The 21,690-nt window shown below is 43.9% G+C and overlaps 1 protein-coding gene across 1 annotated transcript in view; it reads right to left on the bottom strand.

Moving 5' to 3' along the window:
* LOC119457545 (ATP-dependent RNA helicase abstrakt-like) overlaps positions 1–21,690 on the bottom strand; it is an 87,566-nt gene that overhangs the window by 58,685 nt on the left and 7,191 nt on the right. Inside the window, exons 4-6 of the mRNA XM_037719154.2 lie at positions 19,591–19,665; positions 6,986–7,046; positions 3,179–3,296 (exon numbers count right to left, since the gene is read on the bottom strand). Of these exons, the coding sequence (XP_037575082.1) occupies positions 3,179–3,296; positions 6,986–7,046; positions 19,591–19,665 (254 nt within the window). The remainder of the gene's footprint in view (positions 1–3,178; positions 3,297–6,985; positions 7,047–19,590; positions 19,666–21,690) is intronic.

Here is a 21,690-nt window from a genome sequence, read left to right as displayed (position 1 = left end):
GCAATTGGGGTGTGGCTTATATGGGAAAAAATATGCAGATTTGTTCGTTTTGAATACTTTAAGAACGTCTTGAAATTCCAGCAGAATAGAATATTTCATAGGATAATATTCAATAGAATATTTGACATATATAGAATATTCGAACATGCATACAGCGCAATAGACAATATGCAAAACCTGCAAGTGCATCTTCATTCAGCTTCTTTGATGCAACCAAGATGGCGGACTTGGGTCTAGAATCGTAATTAAGGTATCATCATGCGGGTCAATGACATCATTTCTGCCACCGTCCATTCCCCACAGCATCCAAAGTGTCACAACACGTACCTCAGCTTTAAGAGCGCTACTAGCAGGAACGTGGCCATCTTGGTTAGGGAAACTTAGCTCTGTGGGAAAGCTTACTTACGGACTTTTGCATATTGCCTATTCTAATGACTAGAGATTGGAGCTTTAGGTGAAATTCCCATTTTTTCCTTACGCCGTTATCGTGCCCATTTAACATATAAGCACAAACTATGGGTCTAGACACATTTTATAGGCACCTTCATTGTGCCTATAAATTTTAATTTTGGTGCCTATATTGCATTTTAAGGGCCTAAAAATGCTTTTTTCCGTGTTTTGTTTTAACCTCATCCTGTTTGTAATGCTATAACCCACTGGGGAACTTGGCTGAAGGCAGCTAGTTATTACCACAAACACTTTGCTGGTGTAAAGGCTGTTATTAACAGCTTTGCAGCAGACTAGAGCATTGCTGTGAGATGGGCTCAAACTGCTCTATGTGGTGATATGCTTGAAGGTAACTTAGTGCACTTGTGCGCCCACTTCATGTTTTCAGCTAACATCTTCTATAAACTTGAATGCTTGGGCACAACTCTGACCCTGAGTGTGGAGCTCACTTTGGACATTCAGGAAAGGTTCGCCATCATGTCCAATGAAGCTGTTGCTGCTAGAGTTCGAAGCATCAATCTGTCGCGGACAAAAATCCTGGGTTTTCGGTACTGAAAGAACTGAAAAGTTCTGAACGGTGAACATACTGCAATTTCTGAGGGCACTCAATCATCTAATGTTCCAAAGTAAAAATATGTGCCACAACTTCGGAGGATTTTCAATGTTTCGTTTCTCCATACAAACTGATGCTGAGTGAAAAAAAGCACAACATGAAACCTGAAAATGTTAGGATGACGCCTGTTTGTCACCGCTTTCATAACTTTTCCCATGGTGTCTAGTCACACTAGGCTTCATATAAACCTTGTAACCTACGCAGCCTGCCTTATTCCATTTTATTGAGAAAATCACAAAACAGGGGTTTAGTGGGCTGTGTTTCTTAGAAAATCATAATTTATCCCTCATATGCACAGCAGAATTTCTTAATCATTGAGCCTATGCATGGCCTAAAGGACAGTAACTGGTGCCAATATATACCTTAAATGGAAGCTGTAGTGCCTAAACATCCAGTCTCTAGTAATGACATACAAGGGTCACCCAAAAGTAAAGCAATTTCTTTTTTTAATTTGCATCTTTCTTTGAACATTTCAAAACATTATTCACTTTTGAAGTAGATCTCGGACGCAACAGACTTTTCCGACCACTTTATTATTTTTCAGAACTTTTCAGCAATACTTGCGAACCAAAGATCCTCGGTGCTTCCATTGTTTTCTTCATCTCCTCCACACATTGAAGATGCATTCCTTTAAGCTTTTTGTTTCAGTCTTGGATATGAGAAGTCGCAAGGGGCATGATATGGGAAGTAGAGAAGGTGAGGTAAGATAGTATTGTTGCCTCGTTTATGTTGGGAAGTGCAGCACGCTCAATGCTGTGAGGGCGGCAGCGCTGTCGTGATGCACAAGCCACTCACCTGAGTTGTACAGATTGGGGGCGTTTTATATACAAACTGCATCACGCAACCGCTTGTGCATTGCAATATAAAAATTATGCTGGTTGATTGTTCAGCCTTGCAGTAAAAATTTTAAAAGAACAAGCTCCCTGATATCAAAACATTTCCCAAGTGTGAACAGCACTTGATACCCACACACTGTTCTTTGATGTCTGGCATCACATAAACCGACTCAGACGACAAAAGAGGCTCAACGAAAGCAATGTAGTGAGTAGACAAAGTTTTACACAAGGGCGCTGCTTGGCCAACTGGTGGGGACAACAGTGTAGTACGCCTGCTTAGCAGCACAGGTCAGTACTAGCTACCCTTCCGCCTCAGTAAAAAGATTCTTGTTACTTTGTCACTACTCTGAGTGGGGGGCCCCTAAATGCTACCCAATTTGGAACTGCTTTTATTTCACAACAAATTCACTTTGATAGTAGTTCCCTGAATTCCGCAGAGACTACACAAAGATTCCCAAGCTAATAAACCCATGTAATGCCTATGAAACAATGAAAGTAAAAGTGCCCTTCGATACTTCTTTATCCACAGTATACTGATTTTGCTCTTCTGTGTTTTCATCTGTTTCTCTAAAACATGCCCTCCTGCTTGCTCTTTGGTTTGCAGTATGTTCTAAATAAATAAATATTCAGCCTATCACAAAATTCATTGAAAGGGGCCCACAACAATGCTGAAGAAAGGTACAAAACGTGTCTGGCATCAACCAATACGACAGTGACTAAGGGTTAAAGGCCATCACCTCATCAACCTCACTGACAAAATTCAGTAAACTAGCGAATCCTGATGTGCCTCCTGATGTGCCTTCTGATGTGCCTCCTGATTCTGTTACATTGCCATGCTTAAAAGCCAAGCCCTCACAGGCTTTGTGATGGCCAAGTTGGTAGACCCGGAACATCAGGAGCGAAGTGAGGTTGCTGCTGTACTACCTTTGTGCTTGAGATGTTTTTTTTAAAAATTAATTTTAAAACCATTGCCTGTTTTGAACATATGCACTCTGTTGAAGTGGTGTGTAACTAAAGACGACTGAAAGAGTGGAATCTGCGGGGTTGTGACGTGAAGGTGTTGCCATGTTACCACATGTAGCGGCATGTGTTGCCCATCCTACAACTACTAAAGAAATGTGTCTCGTACCCACTCATGTGAAAGCTGCGCATTCCTGCTACTTTTTGTAGAAATTGTCATGCATAATTTGGTGCTAACCCCGCCTCCTCCCCCCACCCCATGAGCCCACCCTTCAGCAGCTGTCGTAAAGTTCACAAACACCTAGGCCATACAGTTCCTCACCTTGAATGTCGTGATTGGTGCAGGAATCCCCTCACCCTCAACCAGAATTCGATACTTCTGGCGCACTTTCTCCTGTTGCTCAAGAGTCATATTGGCCAGGTAGGCTGGGCAGCGCCACCTAGACCCAAAGCAAGAAAAAAACTTAAAACAGATAACAAACAAAAACCAGTTCAGTTGCTGTGCCAGAAGTCTCATTGCAAAAGGATGACATGTACACTACTTCATACATTGTAGACTACCGTTCAATAAGTTGCATTTTGCAGTAAAACACTTTGACGGGTGTGATGTACAGGGCCTGTCGCTGAAGTTCACCGATGTGAACTCAGTTTGTGAATACAAACATGTCCTTACCGCTACAAGAGACTATCTGAAGTAGCCAATAGTGTCGCATGGCAATGTGTACATATGTGCCACTTCAAAAATTAAATTATGGGCTTTTACGTGCCAAAACCACGATCTGATTATGAGGTATGCCATAGTGGGGGACTCCGGAAAATTTGGACCACCTGGGGTTCTTTAACGTGCACTTAAATCTAAGTATACGGGTATATGTACCACTCCTCAATGAACCTCTTTGATGCTGACATAGGTCACTCGGTAGGTATGTGCCAGCTGTTGTGTGTCACTCTTCAATGAACGTTTTTGATGATGACTTGGGTAACTAGGTATGTACCACTTGGAATGTGCTGCTCTACAATGATGAAAAATGGACCTTGAATTTCTCTGATGCTGGGCTGAATCTAACCTACGTCACACGGGTTCCTCAAGGACAGCAATCCTACGCTTTAGGAGGCTGCAGCACAAATTCACTGGGTATGTGCCGCTATTCAATCAACGTCTTTCACTCCAACGCTTTAACAAGCTGCGTCATGAATGCACTGGGTGTGTGTTGCTCTTCAGTGAACCTCTTTCCAACTTGGGTCACTGAGTATGTGCCACTGGGTGTGTGGCAAGCGAGGAAACAAGGTGCGCCACACTTCTCGTCTCAGGGACCACACGTAGACTTGATGGCAGCGCCACTAGATGGCATAGCGTGTCTAGAAAGAAGCATGAGAGAGGAGCCCAGTCGTCGCATCACATGTTTCTCAGCGTTCGCACGCACTGGTGCACCATGCAATATGGAGGCCATGTAGAGGCTTAGCAGTGGTGGTGCTAAATGGCACTGAGTGTTCTTAGGGAAGCGCGAAAGAGCGAGTCTCGCTGCAGTACACGCCTCTTACATAACTTTTTCCGACAGTGACAATACATTGTGTCGCTATATTGATTCAGTGCTAAACACATTAGTGCCTACAGTCATTGCGAGATGGGTTCTGCCTAGTTTTCTTCTCTCTCTCTCTCCAGTTGTAACAGAGTACCAAAAGTTTTCAGATTTGAGGATGATTGTTGGCAAGACTTGCGAAAAGGAATGTGAAAATGAATGCTTTTAATCTGGTAAACCTCACAGGCCTTGTGTTATGTGAGTTCTTGTACCTGTTTAGTCTCACCTATGCCATTAAGTTCTTAGATAATAGGCTGTAGATTTCAGGCCAGCACATTAATAAGCTTGCCAACAAAGAGGCAATGTCTCTGCTTCCTTATATTTTAACTCCCTAATTGCTGATAAGAAGGAACATTCTCCGTTTCTGAAATGGTCTGAGAAAGTCCTCTTTTCATACTGTAAACAGCAGTCTTGAGATGCAAGAAGATTACATCTTAAAGGTAGCCTACCCTCTGCATTTCTCATCAGTGAGCCCCTTCTAGCAATAACACACCCAGTGATCAAGGTAGCCATAAGGCAAAACAGAAAACAAGCATGCACTCATAAAGAAAGTAGGAAAACATGCAGGCAACAAAGTGGTCTGTTCAGCTCCTGAGAAAATGTGCAAAAAGTTAATGGTACAAATGACAGAAAAAAGCAGAGCTATTGTATCACACATAATTTTTTTGTTGCTTGAATCAAGGTATACGATTCCTCAATGCTTGCAGCAAGAGGTGCATAGGCCAGACAGAATATTGCCTCAATGTGCATTTCCCCGAGTATCAAAGTAGGTTTCATAAACCGCATCAGGACACCCTTGAGCTGCACTGTGATAATTGTGCATGTATACCTGAACTATAAAAGAACAAAGTACTCTACAAATGTGCTGAAACAAAAAATTCCGGCGGAGCCTATCTCACGATGACTATCAATGGTAATGCGATTAGCATTGAAGCAATGTGGCAACACGTCTTCCCACTGCCGAAACAGGTCATGTATGAAGCGTGTACTGCAGCGTGGCTCCTCTCTGACACTTCCCTCTGTACGCACTGTGCAATCTAGAGGCAGAGTCGTTTGCGTGGCCTCCGAGACTGCATCAATGGTGCGGTAGCGCTCTCTCACGCTTCCCCATGATCACGCTGTGCTATGTAGCGGTGCCGCAGCAAAACCAACGTGTGATCGCTGAAATGCATGACATGTCGGTGCATGCAAACACTGAGAAACGCATCATGTATGAGGCATGTACTGCAGCCGGCCTGCTCTCTCTTGCTTTTTCTGGACACGATGAGCTACCTAGTGGCACCACCGAGAAGTTTTGCTCATGGCATCCAAGATGCGTGACGTGTCGGTGCGTGTGAACGCTGAGAAGAATTGGTCCCTAGCTGGCCGCATACCCAGTGACACATGCCCAGAGACCCAAGTTGGCATGAAAGAGGTTAATTGAAGAGCAGCATATACCAGTGCATTTGTGGCACAGGCCACTAAAGTGTTGAGCTGCTGTGCTTGAACAACCTGTGTGACGTGGGTTCGATTCCGCCCAGCATGGGAGAAATTTTAAACGTTCTCTTTTTTCTTGAAGAGGGTGGGAAAAATGATAAGATAGTCAGGTGGCTGCAGAACAAAAGCTGCATGAAGTAGCACAAGAATGCTAATCGCAAAACTCAGTTGATCTTAGAAGCATAGCGTATTCTTAGGTAGCAAAATGTATGCGTCAGCAAACGATGCACTGCCTCACGTAAAAAAGGAGCACACAGCAGTGCTCACACACTAAATACAGGAATTCCGTTTTTACGTAAAAAAAAAGAAATAAAGAGCCTGGCTATGGACACGCCTCCCTGTTTATCTTTTTTCCTGTTACTAGCTAACAAATATTAAAAGTTATTGTCCAGCGCAAGACGCACCTGCATGTATCACTACGTTCTCAATTGCTGTAGCTGATTCCCTCTATTGTTTATGTTGTCACCAAACCTTGAGTATTCAGACTGCATACATGACGCAAATAGTGTTGTACTTTCTAGAAGGTGCAACAGTATACCGGCAATGGTTAGAATGCTAGGCTTAACCAGTGCCGCCAAAGTTGTGGTAGTCTCCGACCGCCGCGGAGACTACCAGGTGAGAAGCAAATTTTCTGCAAGCAGCAGAAAAAGTCTTGGGATGCTGCCGCCTGTCTTCGCTCAGTTTCTGACTATGCTATTGCGTTTATGTAAGAAAAAAAGAAAGAACAAATGAAGAAAAGAAACCGTAGCGCCGGCTGTAGGGCGCCGTTTTATTCACCGATGGCAGTAAAGGCAGTAATGGTGTATGCAACGTCATAACTCCTTGCTCATAAGTGGGCAATTTGAATTGCGCTAGAGGAATGCGGATCCTTGAGATGCAATTTTCTCTTAAACTGAGTGTTTTTTTGGCACGAAACATGCACTGCGTCATTTCTGGAATCCACGTTGATATACTACAGTATTTGCCTTTAGTGTCCTTTGAGTTGTTTCATCAAAATTTAAAGAAATACATTTGGCATACACGTCATCCTCATTTATGTTCTCTACCAACTTCACAGAGGTACTGTAGCTTACCCTGTTTGGATAGGCTGGTCATACTGGATGCCTTTGGCCAACTCCGCCACACCCATGAGTGCTTCAGTAAAAGAACAGAAGGAGGAGAGATGAGAACACGTAAAGAGGCACACTGCATTATCATGCAGGCTTTGGGAAAATGAACTAATCTAATTTTTGAAAAAGACGTAACAGGCCCTGTATGACACAGTGAGTAAGGGGAACACAAAAAGAAAGGCAGACAAAAAAATGGAACAACATGAGTGTGAAAATAGAAGCAAAAGTACAATATTTTGAAGAGAAGTAACAATGTAATTACATGAAAAAAGAAAAAATAAGAAGAAAAAGGAGAAACACACACACAATGTGTGAAAAACAGACAAGCACCACTAAACAGAAATAGCCCCCACAGTGCTCGGGTACTAATGCCATGGAGCATACGTATTTCTCTTCAGGTGCAAATTAAATCTGCCAAGTAGAAAAAGATACAAAAACCATTTTGGGCACTTCACACTTTCAATTATTGGTCTTCAAAAAATTGAAAAAACATTTTTAATTTTCTGAGATGTTCTGAGAATATACTGAGATGCCCACATTTCTGGACACGGTGCCTGAAGTCGGGAAAAAAAATATTGTATGCTGTAAATGAATCCTTCACAAATGTGCTTTGCTGGATGTGAGGCACAAGTTATTTTTAAAACATTCTGTAGGTTGGCCTTCTTCTATAGTGGTTCATCGAATTTCATTGCTTGGCTGACCATGTTTTCTTGGTGCTGTTTTGCTAGAGATGATAAAGCTATGTGTAATATCTGTTTCTCAAAAGTGTTCATCTGCAGGAGATTTTCTGCATCTGCCACTCAGGTATTCTCACTAGCTGATAGTGTGAGAGATACAAATTCACAGTCACTTCATTATTCTATTCCATATTGACATGAAATGAGCTTTATCTACTCTGCCGTGAACAGTTGTACTGCAGATTGATTTCCTCTTGCATTGATCCTCCTTTCACTTCAATACCTTGGAGACCCCTCATGGGGGTATTACAAAAGGGGTTGACAGTTGTATTTAGTGTCATTGGCGGAAAATTTTCGTTTTTCCGGGAGAGGCTGGGGCCTGACCAGCTTTCCGAACCCCACCCATGTATGCACATATATATATATATATATATATATATACAGAAAAATGAGAAGCACAACTTCGTGGTTATCTTAGGTTTATTTATCCAACAGTTTCGGTTGGTGGACTGACCTTTTTCAAGGGTATATATATATTTCCTTTATTAACAGTTACACTGGCAACTTCGTGTGACCTCGAAAGATTGTTCACTGAAGTGACGAGCTTATATGAGTATTTTCAAGACCTCAGAGTAGGAGACAATTCAGTTTTACAGCCCGAGTCCCCTCGCACCGCCAAGAGACTGGCGTCTCTTGGTTGAGCCATGCGACAAGCGGATTCAGTTAAACACGTTAGGGAGATGCATGTGTCTTGTGGAAATTAAGTCGCACAAGTATACATCTATGAAAAAGCAATGTAACGCCTTGTAAAAGATTTAATCCAAAGATACAATCAAGAAATCTTTTCCTGACGAAAGGTCAGCTATTGAGCAGATAAGACATAACATATATAAACATTAAACGACTTATAACAATTTCTGAAGACAACTTATGACTAGAATTATTAGCATAAGTATAATATGATTCCATAATGCCATAGTTTCATTACATGTCAAAGCATTCCTTATGCCACTGGTTTCGTTTATTTTCCAGAGGCAGAACAAAGGATTATAGAGCAAAATTATCAGGTGCCGAAATAAATAAACATATTAACAAATAAATAAATAAGACAGCGATATCTCAATAGCGCGAAAGGACTCAATAGCAAATATAGGAACAACGTGGATTGTGTTATTGAGAGGCAAATACAGCATATGACGAATAAAAATTAAGGAAAATGCACAGATAGACTTGGGAGTTTTACAAACAGCGCAACAACACGTCTTTTCTTACCCAAATGCCTTCACTCTGCTTGTGCTGTTATGGACTCCATTTTCATTCCTTTGTATAACTTTTTGCGTTGTTTTCTAAGCCAGGTGGTTTGCTTTGACTTGTAAGTTGGTGCCTTTCTCTCTCCTATTAAAGACATCAATTCATTGTCTGATGCGATGATTTCACCATCATAGAAAAAGTGTTCGTTCGGGCACTTGATCTGGAAATGAAGTCGTCGGCAATCCTATTCAAATTTATTTTGCGGGAGAGTTCTTTGTGGGCGTGCAAAATTGCCAGATGGTTCAAACGGGCTCGTCCAGTCGTCGACTGCAAGTACATTTTCAGTCGCCGAAGGCAAGAAAAGGAGCTTTCGGATGTGGTCGACGAGACCAGTATGGCCAACGCAATTTTTTTAGCTTGGCCATTTCCGGCAAAAAGTTTCGCAGGTGTTCGCCCTTGCCCCCCGTAAACATGTGCACGACGTCTCCAAATGTGTCCAATGATGCTGACCTTTGCTGGCTTAAAATGTCAATCAGCATATCTCTGTGCAAAATCAGGCGTCCTGGTTGAAGGTCGTCACTGTAGAACTATGTTATATATGCTTCGTCTTCCTTCCCTATGGCAAGCTGCTCAATGTGCGACTTATGCTGCCACATAACAGGTGGATACCTGTTGTTTAACGAAGACAGCACTGTGTCAAGTACTTCATAGAACCTCTGGTGGTACATGTCACTCACTGATGGAAACATGTGAGCTGAGGAACCTTCTTGATAGCGGCGTGGAGTCTTCTTTCGCCTAGCGGCTAGAACACATGGGTCCTCAACTTCTACTGTTCCTGCCTCTGTCACACATATGTGGGTCACGCGCTTCATTTTGGAGTTAATCTGCGCTGAGTTCAAGCTTGGGCCTTCTTCTTCTTTCTGGGGTTTTACGTGCCAGAACCAGTTCTGATTATGAGGCACGCCATAGTGAAGGGCTCCGAATTTTGACCACCTGGGGTTCTTTAACATGCAGCACAACGCAAGCACACAGGCATTATTGCCTTTCGCCTCCATCGAAATGCGGCCGCCGCGGCCGAAATTCGATCCCGCGACTTCGTGCAAGCTTGGGCCATCTGAGATGGCTGGTTCCTTCACGTGCACTGTCTTCCCACTCGCCTAGTTTTATGTTTCCGCTGGGGCTTATACGGTGGAAAATACGTCTCCTTTTCAGCGTCAGACGGGTTCTGGCGAAGTACCATTGGGCGAGGTTCCCACTATTGGTTTTGTCGTCGGTGATCATGCTGTGTTTGTAGACGGTGCACATTGCAACGTCCGCAGCCGCGGTAGAAGTGAGCTCGACGTCCGTTTTCTATTTCTCCTTTTATTGCCGACAGCAATTCTATCGACACTTCAGGCAAATTTTCGCTGTCGTCGTTGCCATGACATTCCGTATAAAGTCCAAAAGTCTTATGAGTGAGCGACCCATACACTATGGGTGCGAGAAAAAGCCCGTAACGCTGAGCCGTAACACTTGACGGACATTATCTTCCCACGCGTTCAATATTCGGGTTAATTGGAGGTCATGTGATCAAATGCACGCATGGGGAGGAGAGCACGCGTCTTCTCATCTAGCCCTGCCGCAGCTGCAAATTACTGTGTGCGGTTGACGCTTACGTGGCCCGCGTGCCGTATCCAATTGTTGGTAATCATTGGGGGGTGCAATGATCAAGGGCGAGCAGGTATGGTTGCTAGCTTCATGAGTGCTGTCTTCCTTCTTAGGCTATTTTTCCGCACCCCAAGTGTTGCAGAGACAGGAGTAATTGGAGATCACTGACCGAAGCTGTCCTGTAGTGGACATAAAGATATGCAGATGATGATGATGAATCTAATTTTCGGAGTCACGGTGAATCGCATGGCTGTACGAACCGTTCGCCCCCGCTACCGGCGTTCATCATAATGCCAGCGTTGTGATAGCGACTGCTCATAGTCATCCAGCGGGATATTTACAGGTTTACATGGTCCGTGCATTGCACGATGTTTGTTATTTTATAGGGTGAGTAAATGTTACTACAATTCATATAGGCGATATAACCAACGTACAAACTTGTGTGAGGGCCGCACTTTTTTGCCGCAATTTCGACGAGCCTTACAAGGGACCAGGCCATTTTATCTAATTTTTCCAACTACGAGTATGAAATCTGCCGTAAACCTCCGCTATTGCCTCCTCTCGCCATCTATATTCATGTACAACTTTAGAAGGCAGCGGCATTTGCCCCTCAAAGGTAGATGCACACGAGCATGCATCCACCAATGGGCGCACACTCCAGACTGCCGTCATGAGCCGGACGGCCGGTGACCCCGCCGACGGAGGACATGGCAGCCCGCGCTTCGAGCTGGGCTGAGTCGTGTCAGCGGGACTATTTCTTTAGTCGCGGTGGAAATCGGCTGCTGCGCTTCAGTGGCCAGGGCGGGGCCTCTCCTGTCTTCTTAAGTTATAACCGACTTTTTTTTTATAGATGCGATGTGCAAAAGTACGCTGCGCGAGGAAATTCGCAGAGGAACGCGATTGCTTCTTGGTTGGATTAAAAAAAATATATATATTTGCTTTCAAGTTGGGGGTGCGGCTCCTACGCGGATTTATACGGGAAGAATCTTTTTCGTGTAATTGTCTCATGTTTCGCTTTTGCCTTTCCGGCAAAACTGCAGCCTCTCTTTTTTTTTTGGAGTCCTAGTAGAAGCTCTGCTGCGCATGACTGCTATTGATTCTGACTTCGAGTGAATCCGGCTTGACCTCACTTCGGTTACTAAGTTAATTATATATATTTATGGACTCTGCATGCACATTGCCATATTTCTATCCCCAATAAATGTTGTAAACTATTATAGTTTTTTTATGAGTTGCTAGCATTACCTACAGGAAAGAGAAGCAACGCTGAGACACATATCATTCACGTGCATTTCACACACCGTTGACAAAAGACTCTGCTTGAGGGGTCACTGAAGTCTGCAGGTCTTTTTCATTGTCAAAAAAGTGCGCAAAGCAATTTGTAGCGAGTTGAACATACAGCAACATATTGATTCTCTAGACATAGGCTATCCATATCATTAGAAATAACTGTTAGTTCACTACCTCTTTCTCTTTCAAAATATCATAAATTTTGTCCTGTGTACACATTGAAATATAATGTCTGTGCATGGTGTTCACACTGAAAATTAAAATAACATGTTGAAGTGAAAAAATACGGATGAGGGAGCCGCCGTTGGTGCTTCTAATGCGCTTGTTTTCCTAGTGCCAGGATTTTCAGAAATAAAGCGAAATCATGAATAAAAGCCATGTCAACAATGATGATGATTAGTAAGGTTTATTGGCGCAAGGGCCAGATGTGGCCAAAGAGCGCCAAGGCGATGATAATGGCGTGTCAGTGGTACATGAATAGTGAATTATCAGGCGTGGATAAAACGTTAGATGAAGCATGGCTGTAAAGGGGCCTAAAAATAGTCGCTGTAAAGAGCGTAAAATCTACATGTAATAAGGTTATGACAATGATCAATGACGTTTACTATGACAATGAAGAATGCATTGAAAAAAGAGTGAAGATATTCAAGTTATTTCACATGTTGTAATTGGCAAAAGCACTACTGCCTAAACAGAGCCCTTGAACCACAAGGGCCTGGAGGCAGGTGCTATACTGAACTACTGTCACAGCGGCATCCTCTGGCGAGAGGATGCGCTACGAATTTATTGGGCTTATGACATGTAGGATAACATCGTTCAAGAATGCGAGGACTGCTTTGGTTGTAAAAAGTGGTTCTTTACCAAGAAACATGGACGGATGGAGCGGGACACAATAGCTGTATGCAAGAGGAAAATGTTTCCTTCTCTCTGTTTCGGCTTCCCGACACTCCAGGAGGACATGGAGGACGCTCAGCCTCTCACCACATCGACCACAGGTTGGAGGCTCGTTACCAGTCAACAAAAAATTGTGAGTACCATATGTGTGTCCTATTCTGAGACGACAGAATAGGACATCAGTTCGTCGTGTTTTTGTTGTACAGGGCCAGAAGCCTAGCTGTGGTTTAATCAAGTGGAGCTTATTATTTGTTGTGGCGTCCCACAAGCGTTGCCAGTGGTTTCGCAGTTTCGCTCGCAAAAAATGCTTGAGGTCTATGGCAGGAATAGCAGCGGTAAGATTAATTGCTTGAGATGTAATTGACGTGGCCACTTTGTCTGCCAGTTCATTACCCTCAATGCCTCTATGGCCAGGAACCCAGCATATTGTCACATGTGTACCAGATGAATAAATATTGCACAGGTGTGTGTAAAGCTCAATAAAAACAGGATTTTTGTGTATTCTTATAGACATTAGTGCCTTTACGACACTTAAGGAGTCCGTAAATATTATTGCATTCTGTGGTTTTAACTTCTTAATGTGTTTAACCGCAGACAGGACCGCATAGGCTTCTGCAGTAAAGATGCTTGTATAAGGGTTCAATACGTCCGATTCAGAGAAAGAGGGACCAATTGCCGCGTAAGATACGCCAGCGTGCGACTTTGATGCATCAGTGTAGAATTCAGCACACGAATACTTAGATTGGAGTTCACGAAAATGCATTCCAATTTCAAGGTCTGCTGCGTACTTTGTAATTTTTATAAAAGATATATCGCACTGTATCGGCTGCCACTCCCAAGGAGGTGGCAGTTTAGCTGGAGGCATTATGTGATGTTCGAGGAGTGGAACATCCATTTCAACGCTAAGCTCCCTCACACGCAGTGAAAAAGGCCGTCTCACAGAGGGTCGATTATGAAAAAGTGTAGTACACGTCAAATCGTTAACGGTCTTAGAACACGGATGTTCATGATTAGAGTGTACTTTGATGAAATATGTGAAACTGGTGTATGATCTCTGCAGATGGAGTGACCATTCATTCGATTCTACATATAAGCTTTCAATAGGGCTTGTTCTGAAAGCGCCTGTGGCCAGTCGGATACCTAGATGGTGAACGGGATCTAGCATCTTTAGTGCGCTTGGGGCGGCAGAGTGATATACTACAGCCCCATAATCTAGTCGTGAACGAATCAGACTCTTATAAAGGTTCAATAGACACTTCCTGTCGCTGCCCCATGTTGTGTGAGATATAATCTTCATTAGGTTCATTGTTTTTAGGCATTTTGCTTTGAGATATTTGATGTACGGGATGAAAGTTAGCTTAGAGTCAAGTATAATGCCTAAAAACTTGTGGTCTTTGTTCACAGGTACTTGCTGTCCACACAGTGCTACACAAGGATCTGGAATCAGGCCTCTCTTTCTAGTGAAAAGAACACAGGAACTTTTGTGGGGGTTAACTTTGAAACCGTTTTCGTCTGCCCACTTAGACACTTTGTTCAACCCCTGCTGTACCTGTCTCTCGCACACGGTCAGGTTACAGGACTTGAAGCCCATTTGTATATCGTCCACGTAGACAGAATAAAAAATTACCGGTGGTAATGAGGCACGAAGTGTGTTCATCTTCACGATAAACAGTGTGCAGCTGAGCACGCCTCCCTGGGGTACACCTGTTTCCTGTATAAATGGACGCGACAGTGCATTACCTATTTTAACCCGGAATGTGCGGTTGTGTAGGTAGCTTTCAATAATGGTTAACATATTACCGCGGATGCCCACTGCCGACAGATCGCGTAGGATTCCGTAACGCCAGGTCGTATCGTACGCCTTTTCCATATCGAGGAACACGGATAAGAAGTATTGTTTATGTATGAAAGCATCACGAATGTTTGCTTCGATGCGCACGAGATGGTCGGTTGTAGACCGTCCTTCTCTGAAGCCGCACTGATATGGATCAAGAATTTTGTTTGACTCAAGGAAGTGTAAAAGGCGACGGTTTATCATTTTTTCGAAGAGTTTGCAGATACAACTTGTGAGGGCTATTGGGCGGTAACTTGTTACTAATGTGGGGTCTTTACCTTGTTTTAAAATCGGAACGACAAGGGATTCTTTCCATGCAGTAGGTAGGTATCCGGCAGCCCATATAGCATTGAAAAGTGCGAGTAGCGTTATTTGAGTATCACTGTGAATGTGTTTAATCATGTCGTACATGATCCTGTCGGGTCCAGGTGCAGAGCTCCGACAGGCAGTCAAGGAGGCTCTCAATTCGGCGATGTTAAATGGCATGTTATAGGGTTCATTCTGTCTGCATTTACGGTCAATAGCCTTGCGTTCTGCGATTTGTTTGTGTTTAAGGAATGCGTCAGAATAATTATTCGAACTGGACACGCGCTCGAAGTGTTCGCCAAGAGCGTCAGCTTGGTCTTGCAAGCTGTTCGCTTCGTCGTTCACTAGCGGCAATGGATGGATTTCTTTTCCCTTTAGCCTCATTAGCCTGTCCCATACTTTTGCCTCTTGAGTATAGGAATTGATACCTGAGAGAAACCTCTCCCAACTTGCCCTCTTAGCCTGTCTTCGTGTCCTTCTTCCCTGGGACTTAACATGTTTAAATTCTGTTAGGTTTTCAGCCGTAGGACATTCACGTAGTTTGCCCCAAGCTTTATTTTGTTTCCTTCGTGCCTGTCTACAATCGTTATTCCACCAGGAGACCCGTCTTTTGAATGAAGTGCCACTTGTTTGAGGAATGAACTTCTCAGCGGCGTCAATGATAAAAGCAGTAAAATATGATACGGCATGATCTATAGTAAAATTATTTATAAAATCTCGTGATAAGTACGTGGATTCCCTAAAGCATTCCCAGTCAGCTGAGGCCAGTTTCCAGCGAGGGACATGAGGAAGAGAGTCATGTTCGGTTACTAAGTTTAGGGTTACTGGGAAATGATCACTTCCGAATGGGTTTTTAATTACATGCCAATCTAAATCAGGGAAAAGTGAGGCAGAGCCAATTGACAGGTCTATTGATGAATATGAACTATGATGAATATTGTAGTATGTTGGTTCCTTCTTATTGAACAGGCACGCACCGGAGTTAACAAGGAAGTTTTCGATGAGCCGACCTCTCGCGTCGCATCGCGAGTCTCCCCAAAGAGTATGATGAGCATTAAAATCACCAGTGATAATGTATGGTTCTGGGAGCTGGTCGATGAGGCTGTAAAATTCCGTTTTACTCAGGTGATGGTTGGGTGGTATGTAAATGGAGCAAATGGTTATAAGCTTGTTGAATAAAATTGCTCGCACGGATACAGCCTCTAGAGGCGTGTGTAGGGCAAACTGTTGGCAGGCAATAGACTTATTTACAACTATGGCTACACCTCCGGACGAGGCAGAAGCGTTGTCACGATCTTTACGAAAAATGGCACATTGCTTCAGAAAGTTGGACTGTGTAGGCTTTAAGTGTGTTTCTTGGACACACAGCACCTTCGGATTAAATTTATGTATGAGTTCTGTGATGTCGTCGAGGTTACGAAGTAATCCTCTGACGTTCCACTGTAGTATCTGTGTGTTCATGTTGCAGACAATGTTTGTGCTGTGTGTCTCGTGTGAAAACACTAACTTAACTTACAGAGCCCTTGTCGGGCCCTGTGATGCGGGCTTTTTCTTTTTTGGAGCGGTCGAGAGATTCTCGCCGCTCCTTTGGCGCTGGCTGCGCCGTCTGGCTGGAAGATGTGTCCATCGGCTCTTGCGGAGCGCTGGACACCCGCTCTTGAGAACGGTTTGTTCGCGGTGAAGGCCTCGTCTCGAGGGACGAGACCTTGGAGGCCACCAGCGCGGAGGTTGATGGCCCCTTCTGCTGGGGTGGCGGAGCAGCGCTAGCTGCAGCCGCCGAGGGGGCGGATGGCGTCGCTGGCAGCTCACTGTGTGTGAGCCGGACAGCCGCCGGAAGCCGCTGTGGCGCTGCCCCCTGACGCGCCACTTCGGCAAAGCTGGTTTTCGGCAGGTGCAATACCCGCCTGCGTGCCTCCTTGAAAGTTATGTTTTCTTTTACCTTAATTGTCACTATTTCCTTTTCTTTTTTCCAGGATGGGCACGACCGCGAGTATGCGGCGTGCTCCCCATCACAGTTCACACAATGTAGAGAGCTTTCACATGACTCAGAGGAGTGTTCATGACTACTGCATTTCGCACACGTTTGGCGGCCTCGGCAGTTCTGGGAACTATGGCCGAACCGCTGGCATTTGAAACATCTAAGAGGATTTGGCACGTATGGCCTAACACGAAGCTTGATGTACCCGGCCTCGATAGACTCGGGGAGAACACTTGAGTTGAAAGTAAGTATCAGATGCCTGGTCTGGAGTTCTTTGCCATCTCGCCTCATTTTAATCCGTTTTACATTGATGACATTCTGCTCACTGAAACCCTCCAGGAGTTCAGCCTCACTCAGCTGCAACAGATCGTCATCTGAGACAACGCCACGGGTGGTATTCATTGTACGGTGCGGGGTTACTGTTAATTGCGCATCTCCAAATGATACTAGATTGGGTAGTTTTTCGTACTGTTTCTGGTCTCGGAGCTCCAAGAGGAGATCACCGCTCGCCATCCTGGATGCTTTATAGCCTGGTCCAAAAATATCAGTCAAAGTCTTTGACACAAGGAAAGGTGAGATTGCTCGTACAGATTTGTCTGTTTTTTCTGCGTGAATCACATGGAATCGGGGAAAAGTTTCTCTTTGGCGACCAAAAAACTGGAAGACTTCATCGGTGCGCCCTCGTTTCAGACGGCGATCGGATAGTGGGGGGAATGAACTTGCCATAAGTATATATGGATTTTTCGGCAGCAACGCCAGCCACCCACCATGGAGCCCAACAAGGGGACGCTGGAGGGCCTGTAAACACAAGACCTGCAGACGCCAGCTGTACGTCACCACTATAACCAAATATGGAGTATCCGAGGTTGGCTACCCACACAAGGTTAACCCTAGCTGCCTGGGAAATTGGAAGTAATGGAAGTGAACAGAAGACAGGATAGATTGAAAGTGAGAGAGAAAGACGAAGATTAAAGAGGAGGACAGGAAAAGGCAACTGCCGATTTCCCCTGGGTGGGTCAGCCCAGGGGTGCCGTCTATGTGAAGCAGAGGCCGAAGAGGTGTGTTGCCTCTGCCGGGGGGCCTTAAAGGTCCGAACACCCGGCATCGGCTCAACCCCCAGGATCCCCCTTTCCCCAGACACGGCTCAGCCGCGCACGGCTACACGCGGGAGGGTCCAACCCTCATGTGCTCGGGTCCGTGGTGGCGCTACTCACCAAACGCCTGCTGACGCAGACGCCCCTGCGGGGCCATGTCAACAATGACGCAGTTAGCTTTTAGCCCCAATGACATTTTAAGGGAAAATGTAAGGCAACTCAAAAGACACTATAAACGGGTTGGGTAACAGGACTCTGGTAATGACATTTTAGGAGCGGGGGGAGCTTCGGTATCGCTGGGTGGGGACTCTGGAGGGGGCTTGAGCCCCGGAGCCTCCCTGTAGTCGGCGCCTATGCTTAGTGTCATTGGGATCTTTGATAACACTACTGACAGCTGCTTGCAAGTTAGTAATTCACTTCAAGGTGGTTGTGTATGAGTGATACAATTGTGTGTTCACAACACTTGCAGGAAACACCTGCCTGAGATGTTGGATGATAATTTCCAGGCAAACTTTACATTTTTAATTTTAAAAACAAGAACAAGCTTCACAGTTTTCCAATCAGCGGTCAACAGTCTGGGTGACACAGACTGTTTGAAAATTTGGCAGACAAATATACAAGTGGAACAGAGTTCTATAACAGCATAATGCTAATGCCATCGACAAGAACTAAGGGTACAGAGCACCCTCCTTTCCTCAACACTTCTGTTTGTGAAACCATTCGCCATAAATTAAAACAAACATTAAATTAAAACCCCTCTTTGCACAAAGACAAGGAGAGATACAAATGACAAATATGAACGGCCACACAATCTAAAGAAAGTTTCCAGAAAACACAATGTCAATTTGCTTTCTGCCCCCCCCCCCCCCCCCCCCCTCCAAGCAGATTGTCCACGGTGGGCAAGCACATGAAAAAGCATGATAAGACCCAGTGCACCACCAATGACAATGCGGAGCTCAGAATGTGTTAAAAATGAGATACCACTACGCCGTGGAAAAGTTTACATAGGTCAAATTTGTCAGTGTTATAATGAAGGAGCATGGCAGCACAGCAATATTGTGCAGAATGGGTATGGCAGTCATTTAGCTGCTCATTAGTGTGCCTGTACTCGCAAGTTCAAAAAATGGCAAAATGAAAATGAGAAGGGAAATCATGGAAGAAAAGCTGGCAATAAATGTGTCAGTGCACCATCTCTTGCCCTGTGAGATTTTTGGAACTAATAATGTCTTACATACTTGCATACACATGGTTAAGTTGGACATAGACTACAAAAAGCTTATATTCTGAAGCTACTATAAATATATGAGAGAAGTAATATGTTCAAGCATTGATAGGTGCCACAAATTGGTGCTCAAATTACAGAATTATTGCAAACATGTAATGGTCTTTCCTGGGGAAACAGAGAACAATGTGTTTGATCTGGCTTTTCAGAAATAGCAACAGTAGTAAAGTATCAGTATTGTACCCTGGTGGTAAAGATTAATCAAAGAATACTAGAAAATGAAAGAGTGAAAACAACAAATAAGACTTACTTTGGACCTAGTAGTGGCTAAAGCATGCAAAAGATACATAAAATCGCAAGATCTCAAAGGCCTTACCTCTTCGTTCAGCTACACTTTCCAAGATTTTCTCTTCTTCCTTGAGCTGCTTTTCCAGTGCACTCTCTTTACGAGCTGCAAAGTAAATCATGAATAAAAAAAAATTAGGACCATAAAAATGAGTAAAAGTGCACATTAAAGTCAAACGTGTTCATAACCTACCAGCGCTTCCAATGCTACACAAGGCTAGCAGGAAATATGAGAAATTTTAGATGCAGCTTTATTTACATGTGCATATCTTTATACAAAACCCAATAAAGAGATCTAACACACTGAAAATTTACAGTCCCTGTCTATCACACAAGTTATGCTTTTCTGATAGACAGAGACCAATTTTTTAGGACAAATATATTATGCTATGAGCTAAAACATCATTAAAAGTTTTTTTTCTCAAACCTTCAGCGCTGTAAGGCATTACAGAAGGAGGGGGTACACAAAAAATTGGCTCATCCCTCTTTCAAAGGAAGTGGACATAACACAAATGTGAAACATGTATTCTAAAAACCAGTGGAAGCTTTACAGCACATTCCCAAATACAAGTACATAAATGTGAATAGTCTTTTATTAGTTACAGTTTCACTTGAAAGGTGAAGTGATGACAGCGACAGCAACCACGCAAGGCCTGTGGTGCTGCCCAGCATAAACAGTACACCAAAGGCTACAAGGTGTCATAGGTAGATTCAACATGACGGTCAGTCTGTATGTGGTGAGAGTGCGTCGTTAAAGCTCCAACGGCATTGTGTGCTCGCCCATACACACGTTGAAAGTTGAGCCCCCGCAGTGCCAGTTCTCATGTACCAGGGACCCCAACAGAGTTTGACAGCAAGCACTGCTATCTTTACTACCCTCCTAGGTGTCCACGGTGCCAGGCATATTGTCCACGAAATTGTGTAGTGATAAAATAAATTGTAACTAAATATAGTCACTGGAACAAATAAATGTCATCAAGACAACAATTCCTTTAATAAAGCAATCCTTCTCTAACCTTTCTACGCCTACTTTCCTAACCATTAGGTAGGCACAAAACAGCAAAATATGAGCGCAAAGACACTTTTAAGCACTACCATCATGACTACCTTTCTAGATGTCCAGGCTGCCGGGCATATTGTCAACGAAATTACTCAGTGATAAAATAAGACAGCTAAATATCCTCATTGCAATAAATACATATCTTGAAGAGCATATCGCCATATCGCAGATTTGCATGATAATTTGCAACGCACATACACTGGAGAGATTTTTGAAACACCTTTGTGCTTTTTAAAAACAATAAGCTTATCTACAGACGGATAATTGATAACTTACACAGTACACTATGCATTTGAGTTGCAGACAAGAAAAGCACCACAAGAAGCAACCTCGAAACAACTTTCATTACAGCAAAGGATATGGATGGTAATAACTTTATTGAATTGTCCTGCAGTTCTGACGACCCGGGCTCAGGTCTCCCAGGACGGGACATCGAGATCTTGTCTCAGCGCCGCCTCGCGGGCCTGCTGGACGGCCCAGAGTTGGTCGCCGAGGTCGGAGCTGCGCAGAGCGGCGGCCCACCTCAGCGATAGGGTCTCGGAGTTTAATTCGTTTTTGTGTTGGGCGTTACATTCCCATAGCATGTGTCTGAGTGTAGCTGTTTCCTATTTGCGTATCTTGCATGTGTCTTCTTTGTGGACTTCGGGGAATATCCGTTTGAGGTGAAACGGGTTCGGGAAGGTTTTTGTTTGCAGTTGACGTAGGGCCACTGCTTGTGCCTTGTTTAGGTCTTTGTGTGGTGGTGGGAATGCTCTTCTGGCTTGTTGGTACATCTTTGGTGTTGTACATAATGGTGTTGTATGTGGATGCAATCAAAATAAAAATAATCTTAGTTTGAGCTAGTTGGTATATTCAAATAAATTTATGGCGCAAACTGGACAAGGACATAAAACACAAACGATAGGTCAGGCGCAGTTTTTTTTAAACAGCTTCAGTTAGTCTCTCACACACACACACACACACACATAAACAAAAAAAAAGAAGGAAACAACGAAATTAAAAAACCACAGAAAGTCATTTACTACGCCATTTATCAGACAAAACCATTTAAGAGAAAAATAACAGATTACT

The sequence above is a fragment of the Dermacentor silvarum genome, chromosome 1, assembly GCF_013339745.2.
Source record: "Dermacentor silvarum isolate Dsil-2018 chromosome 1, BIME_Dsil_1.4, whole genome shotgun sequence".
Lineage (NCBI taxonomy): Eukaryota > Metazoa > Arthropoda > Arachnida > Ixodida > Ixodidae > Dermacentor > Dermacentor silvarum.
This window is presented reverse-complemented; position numbering and strand designations above follow the sequence as displayed.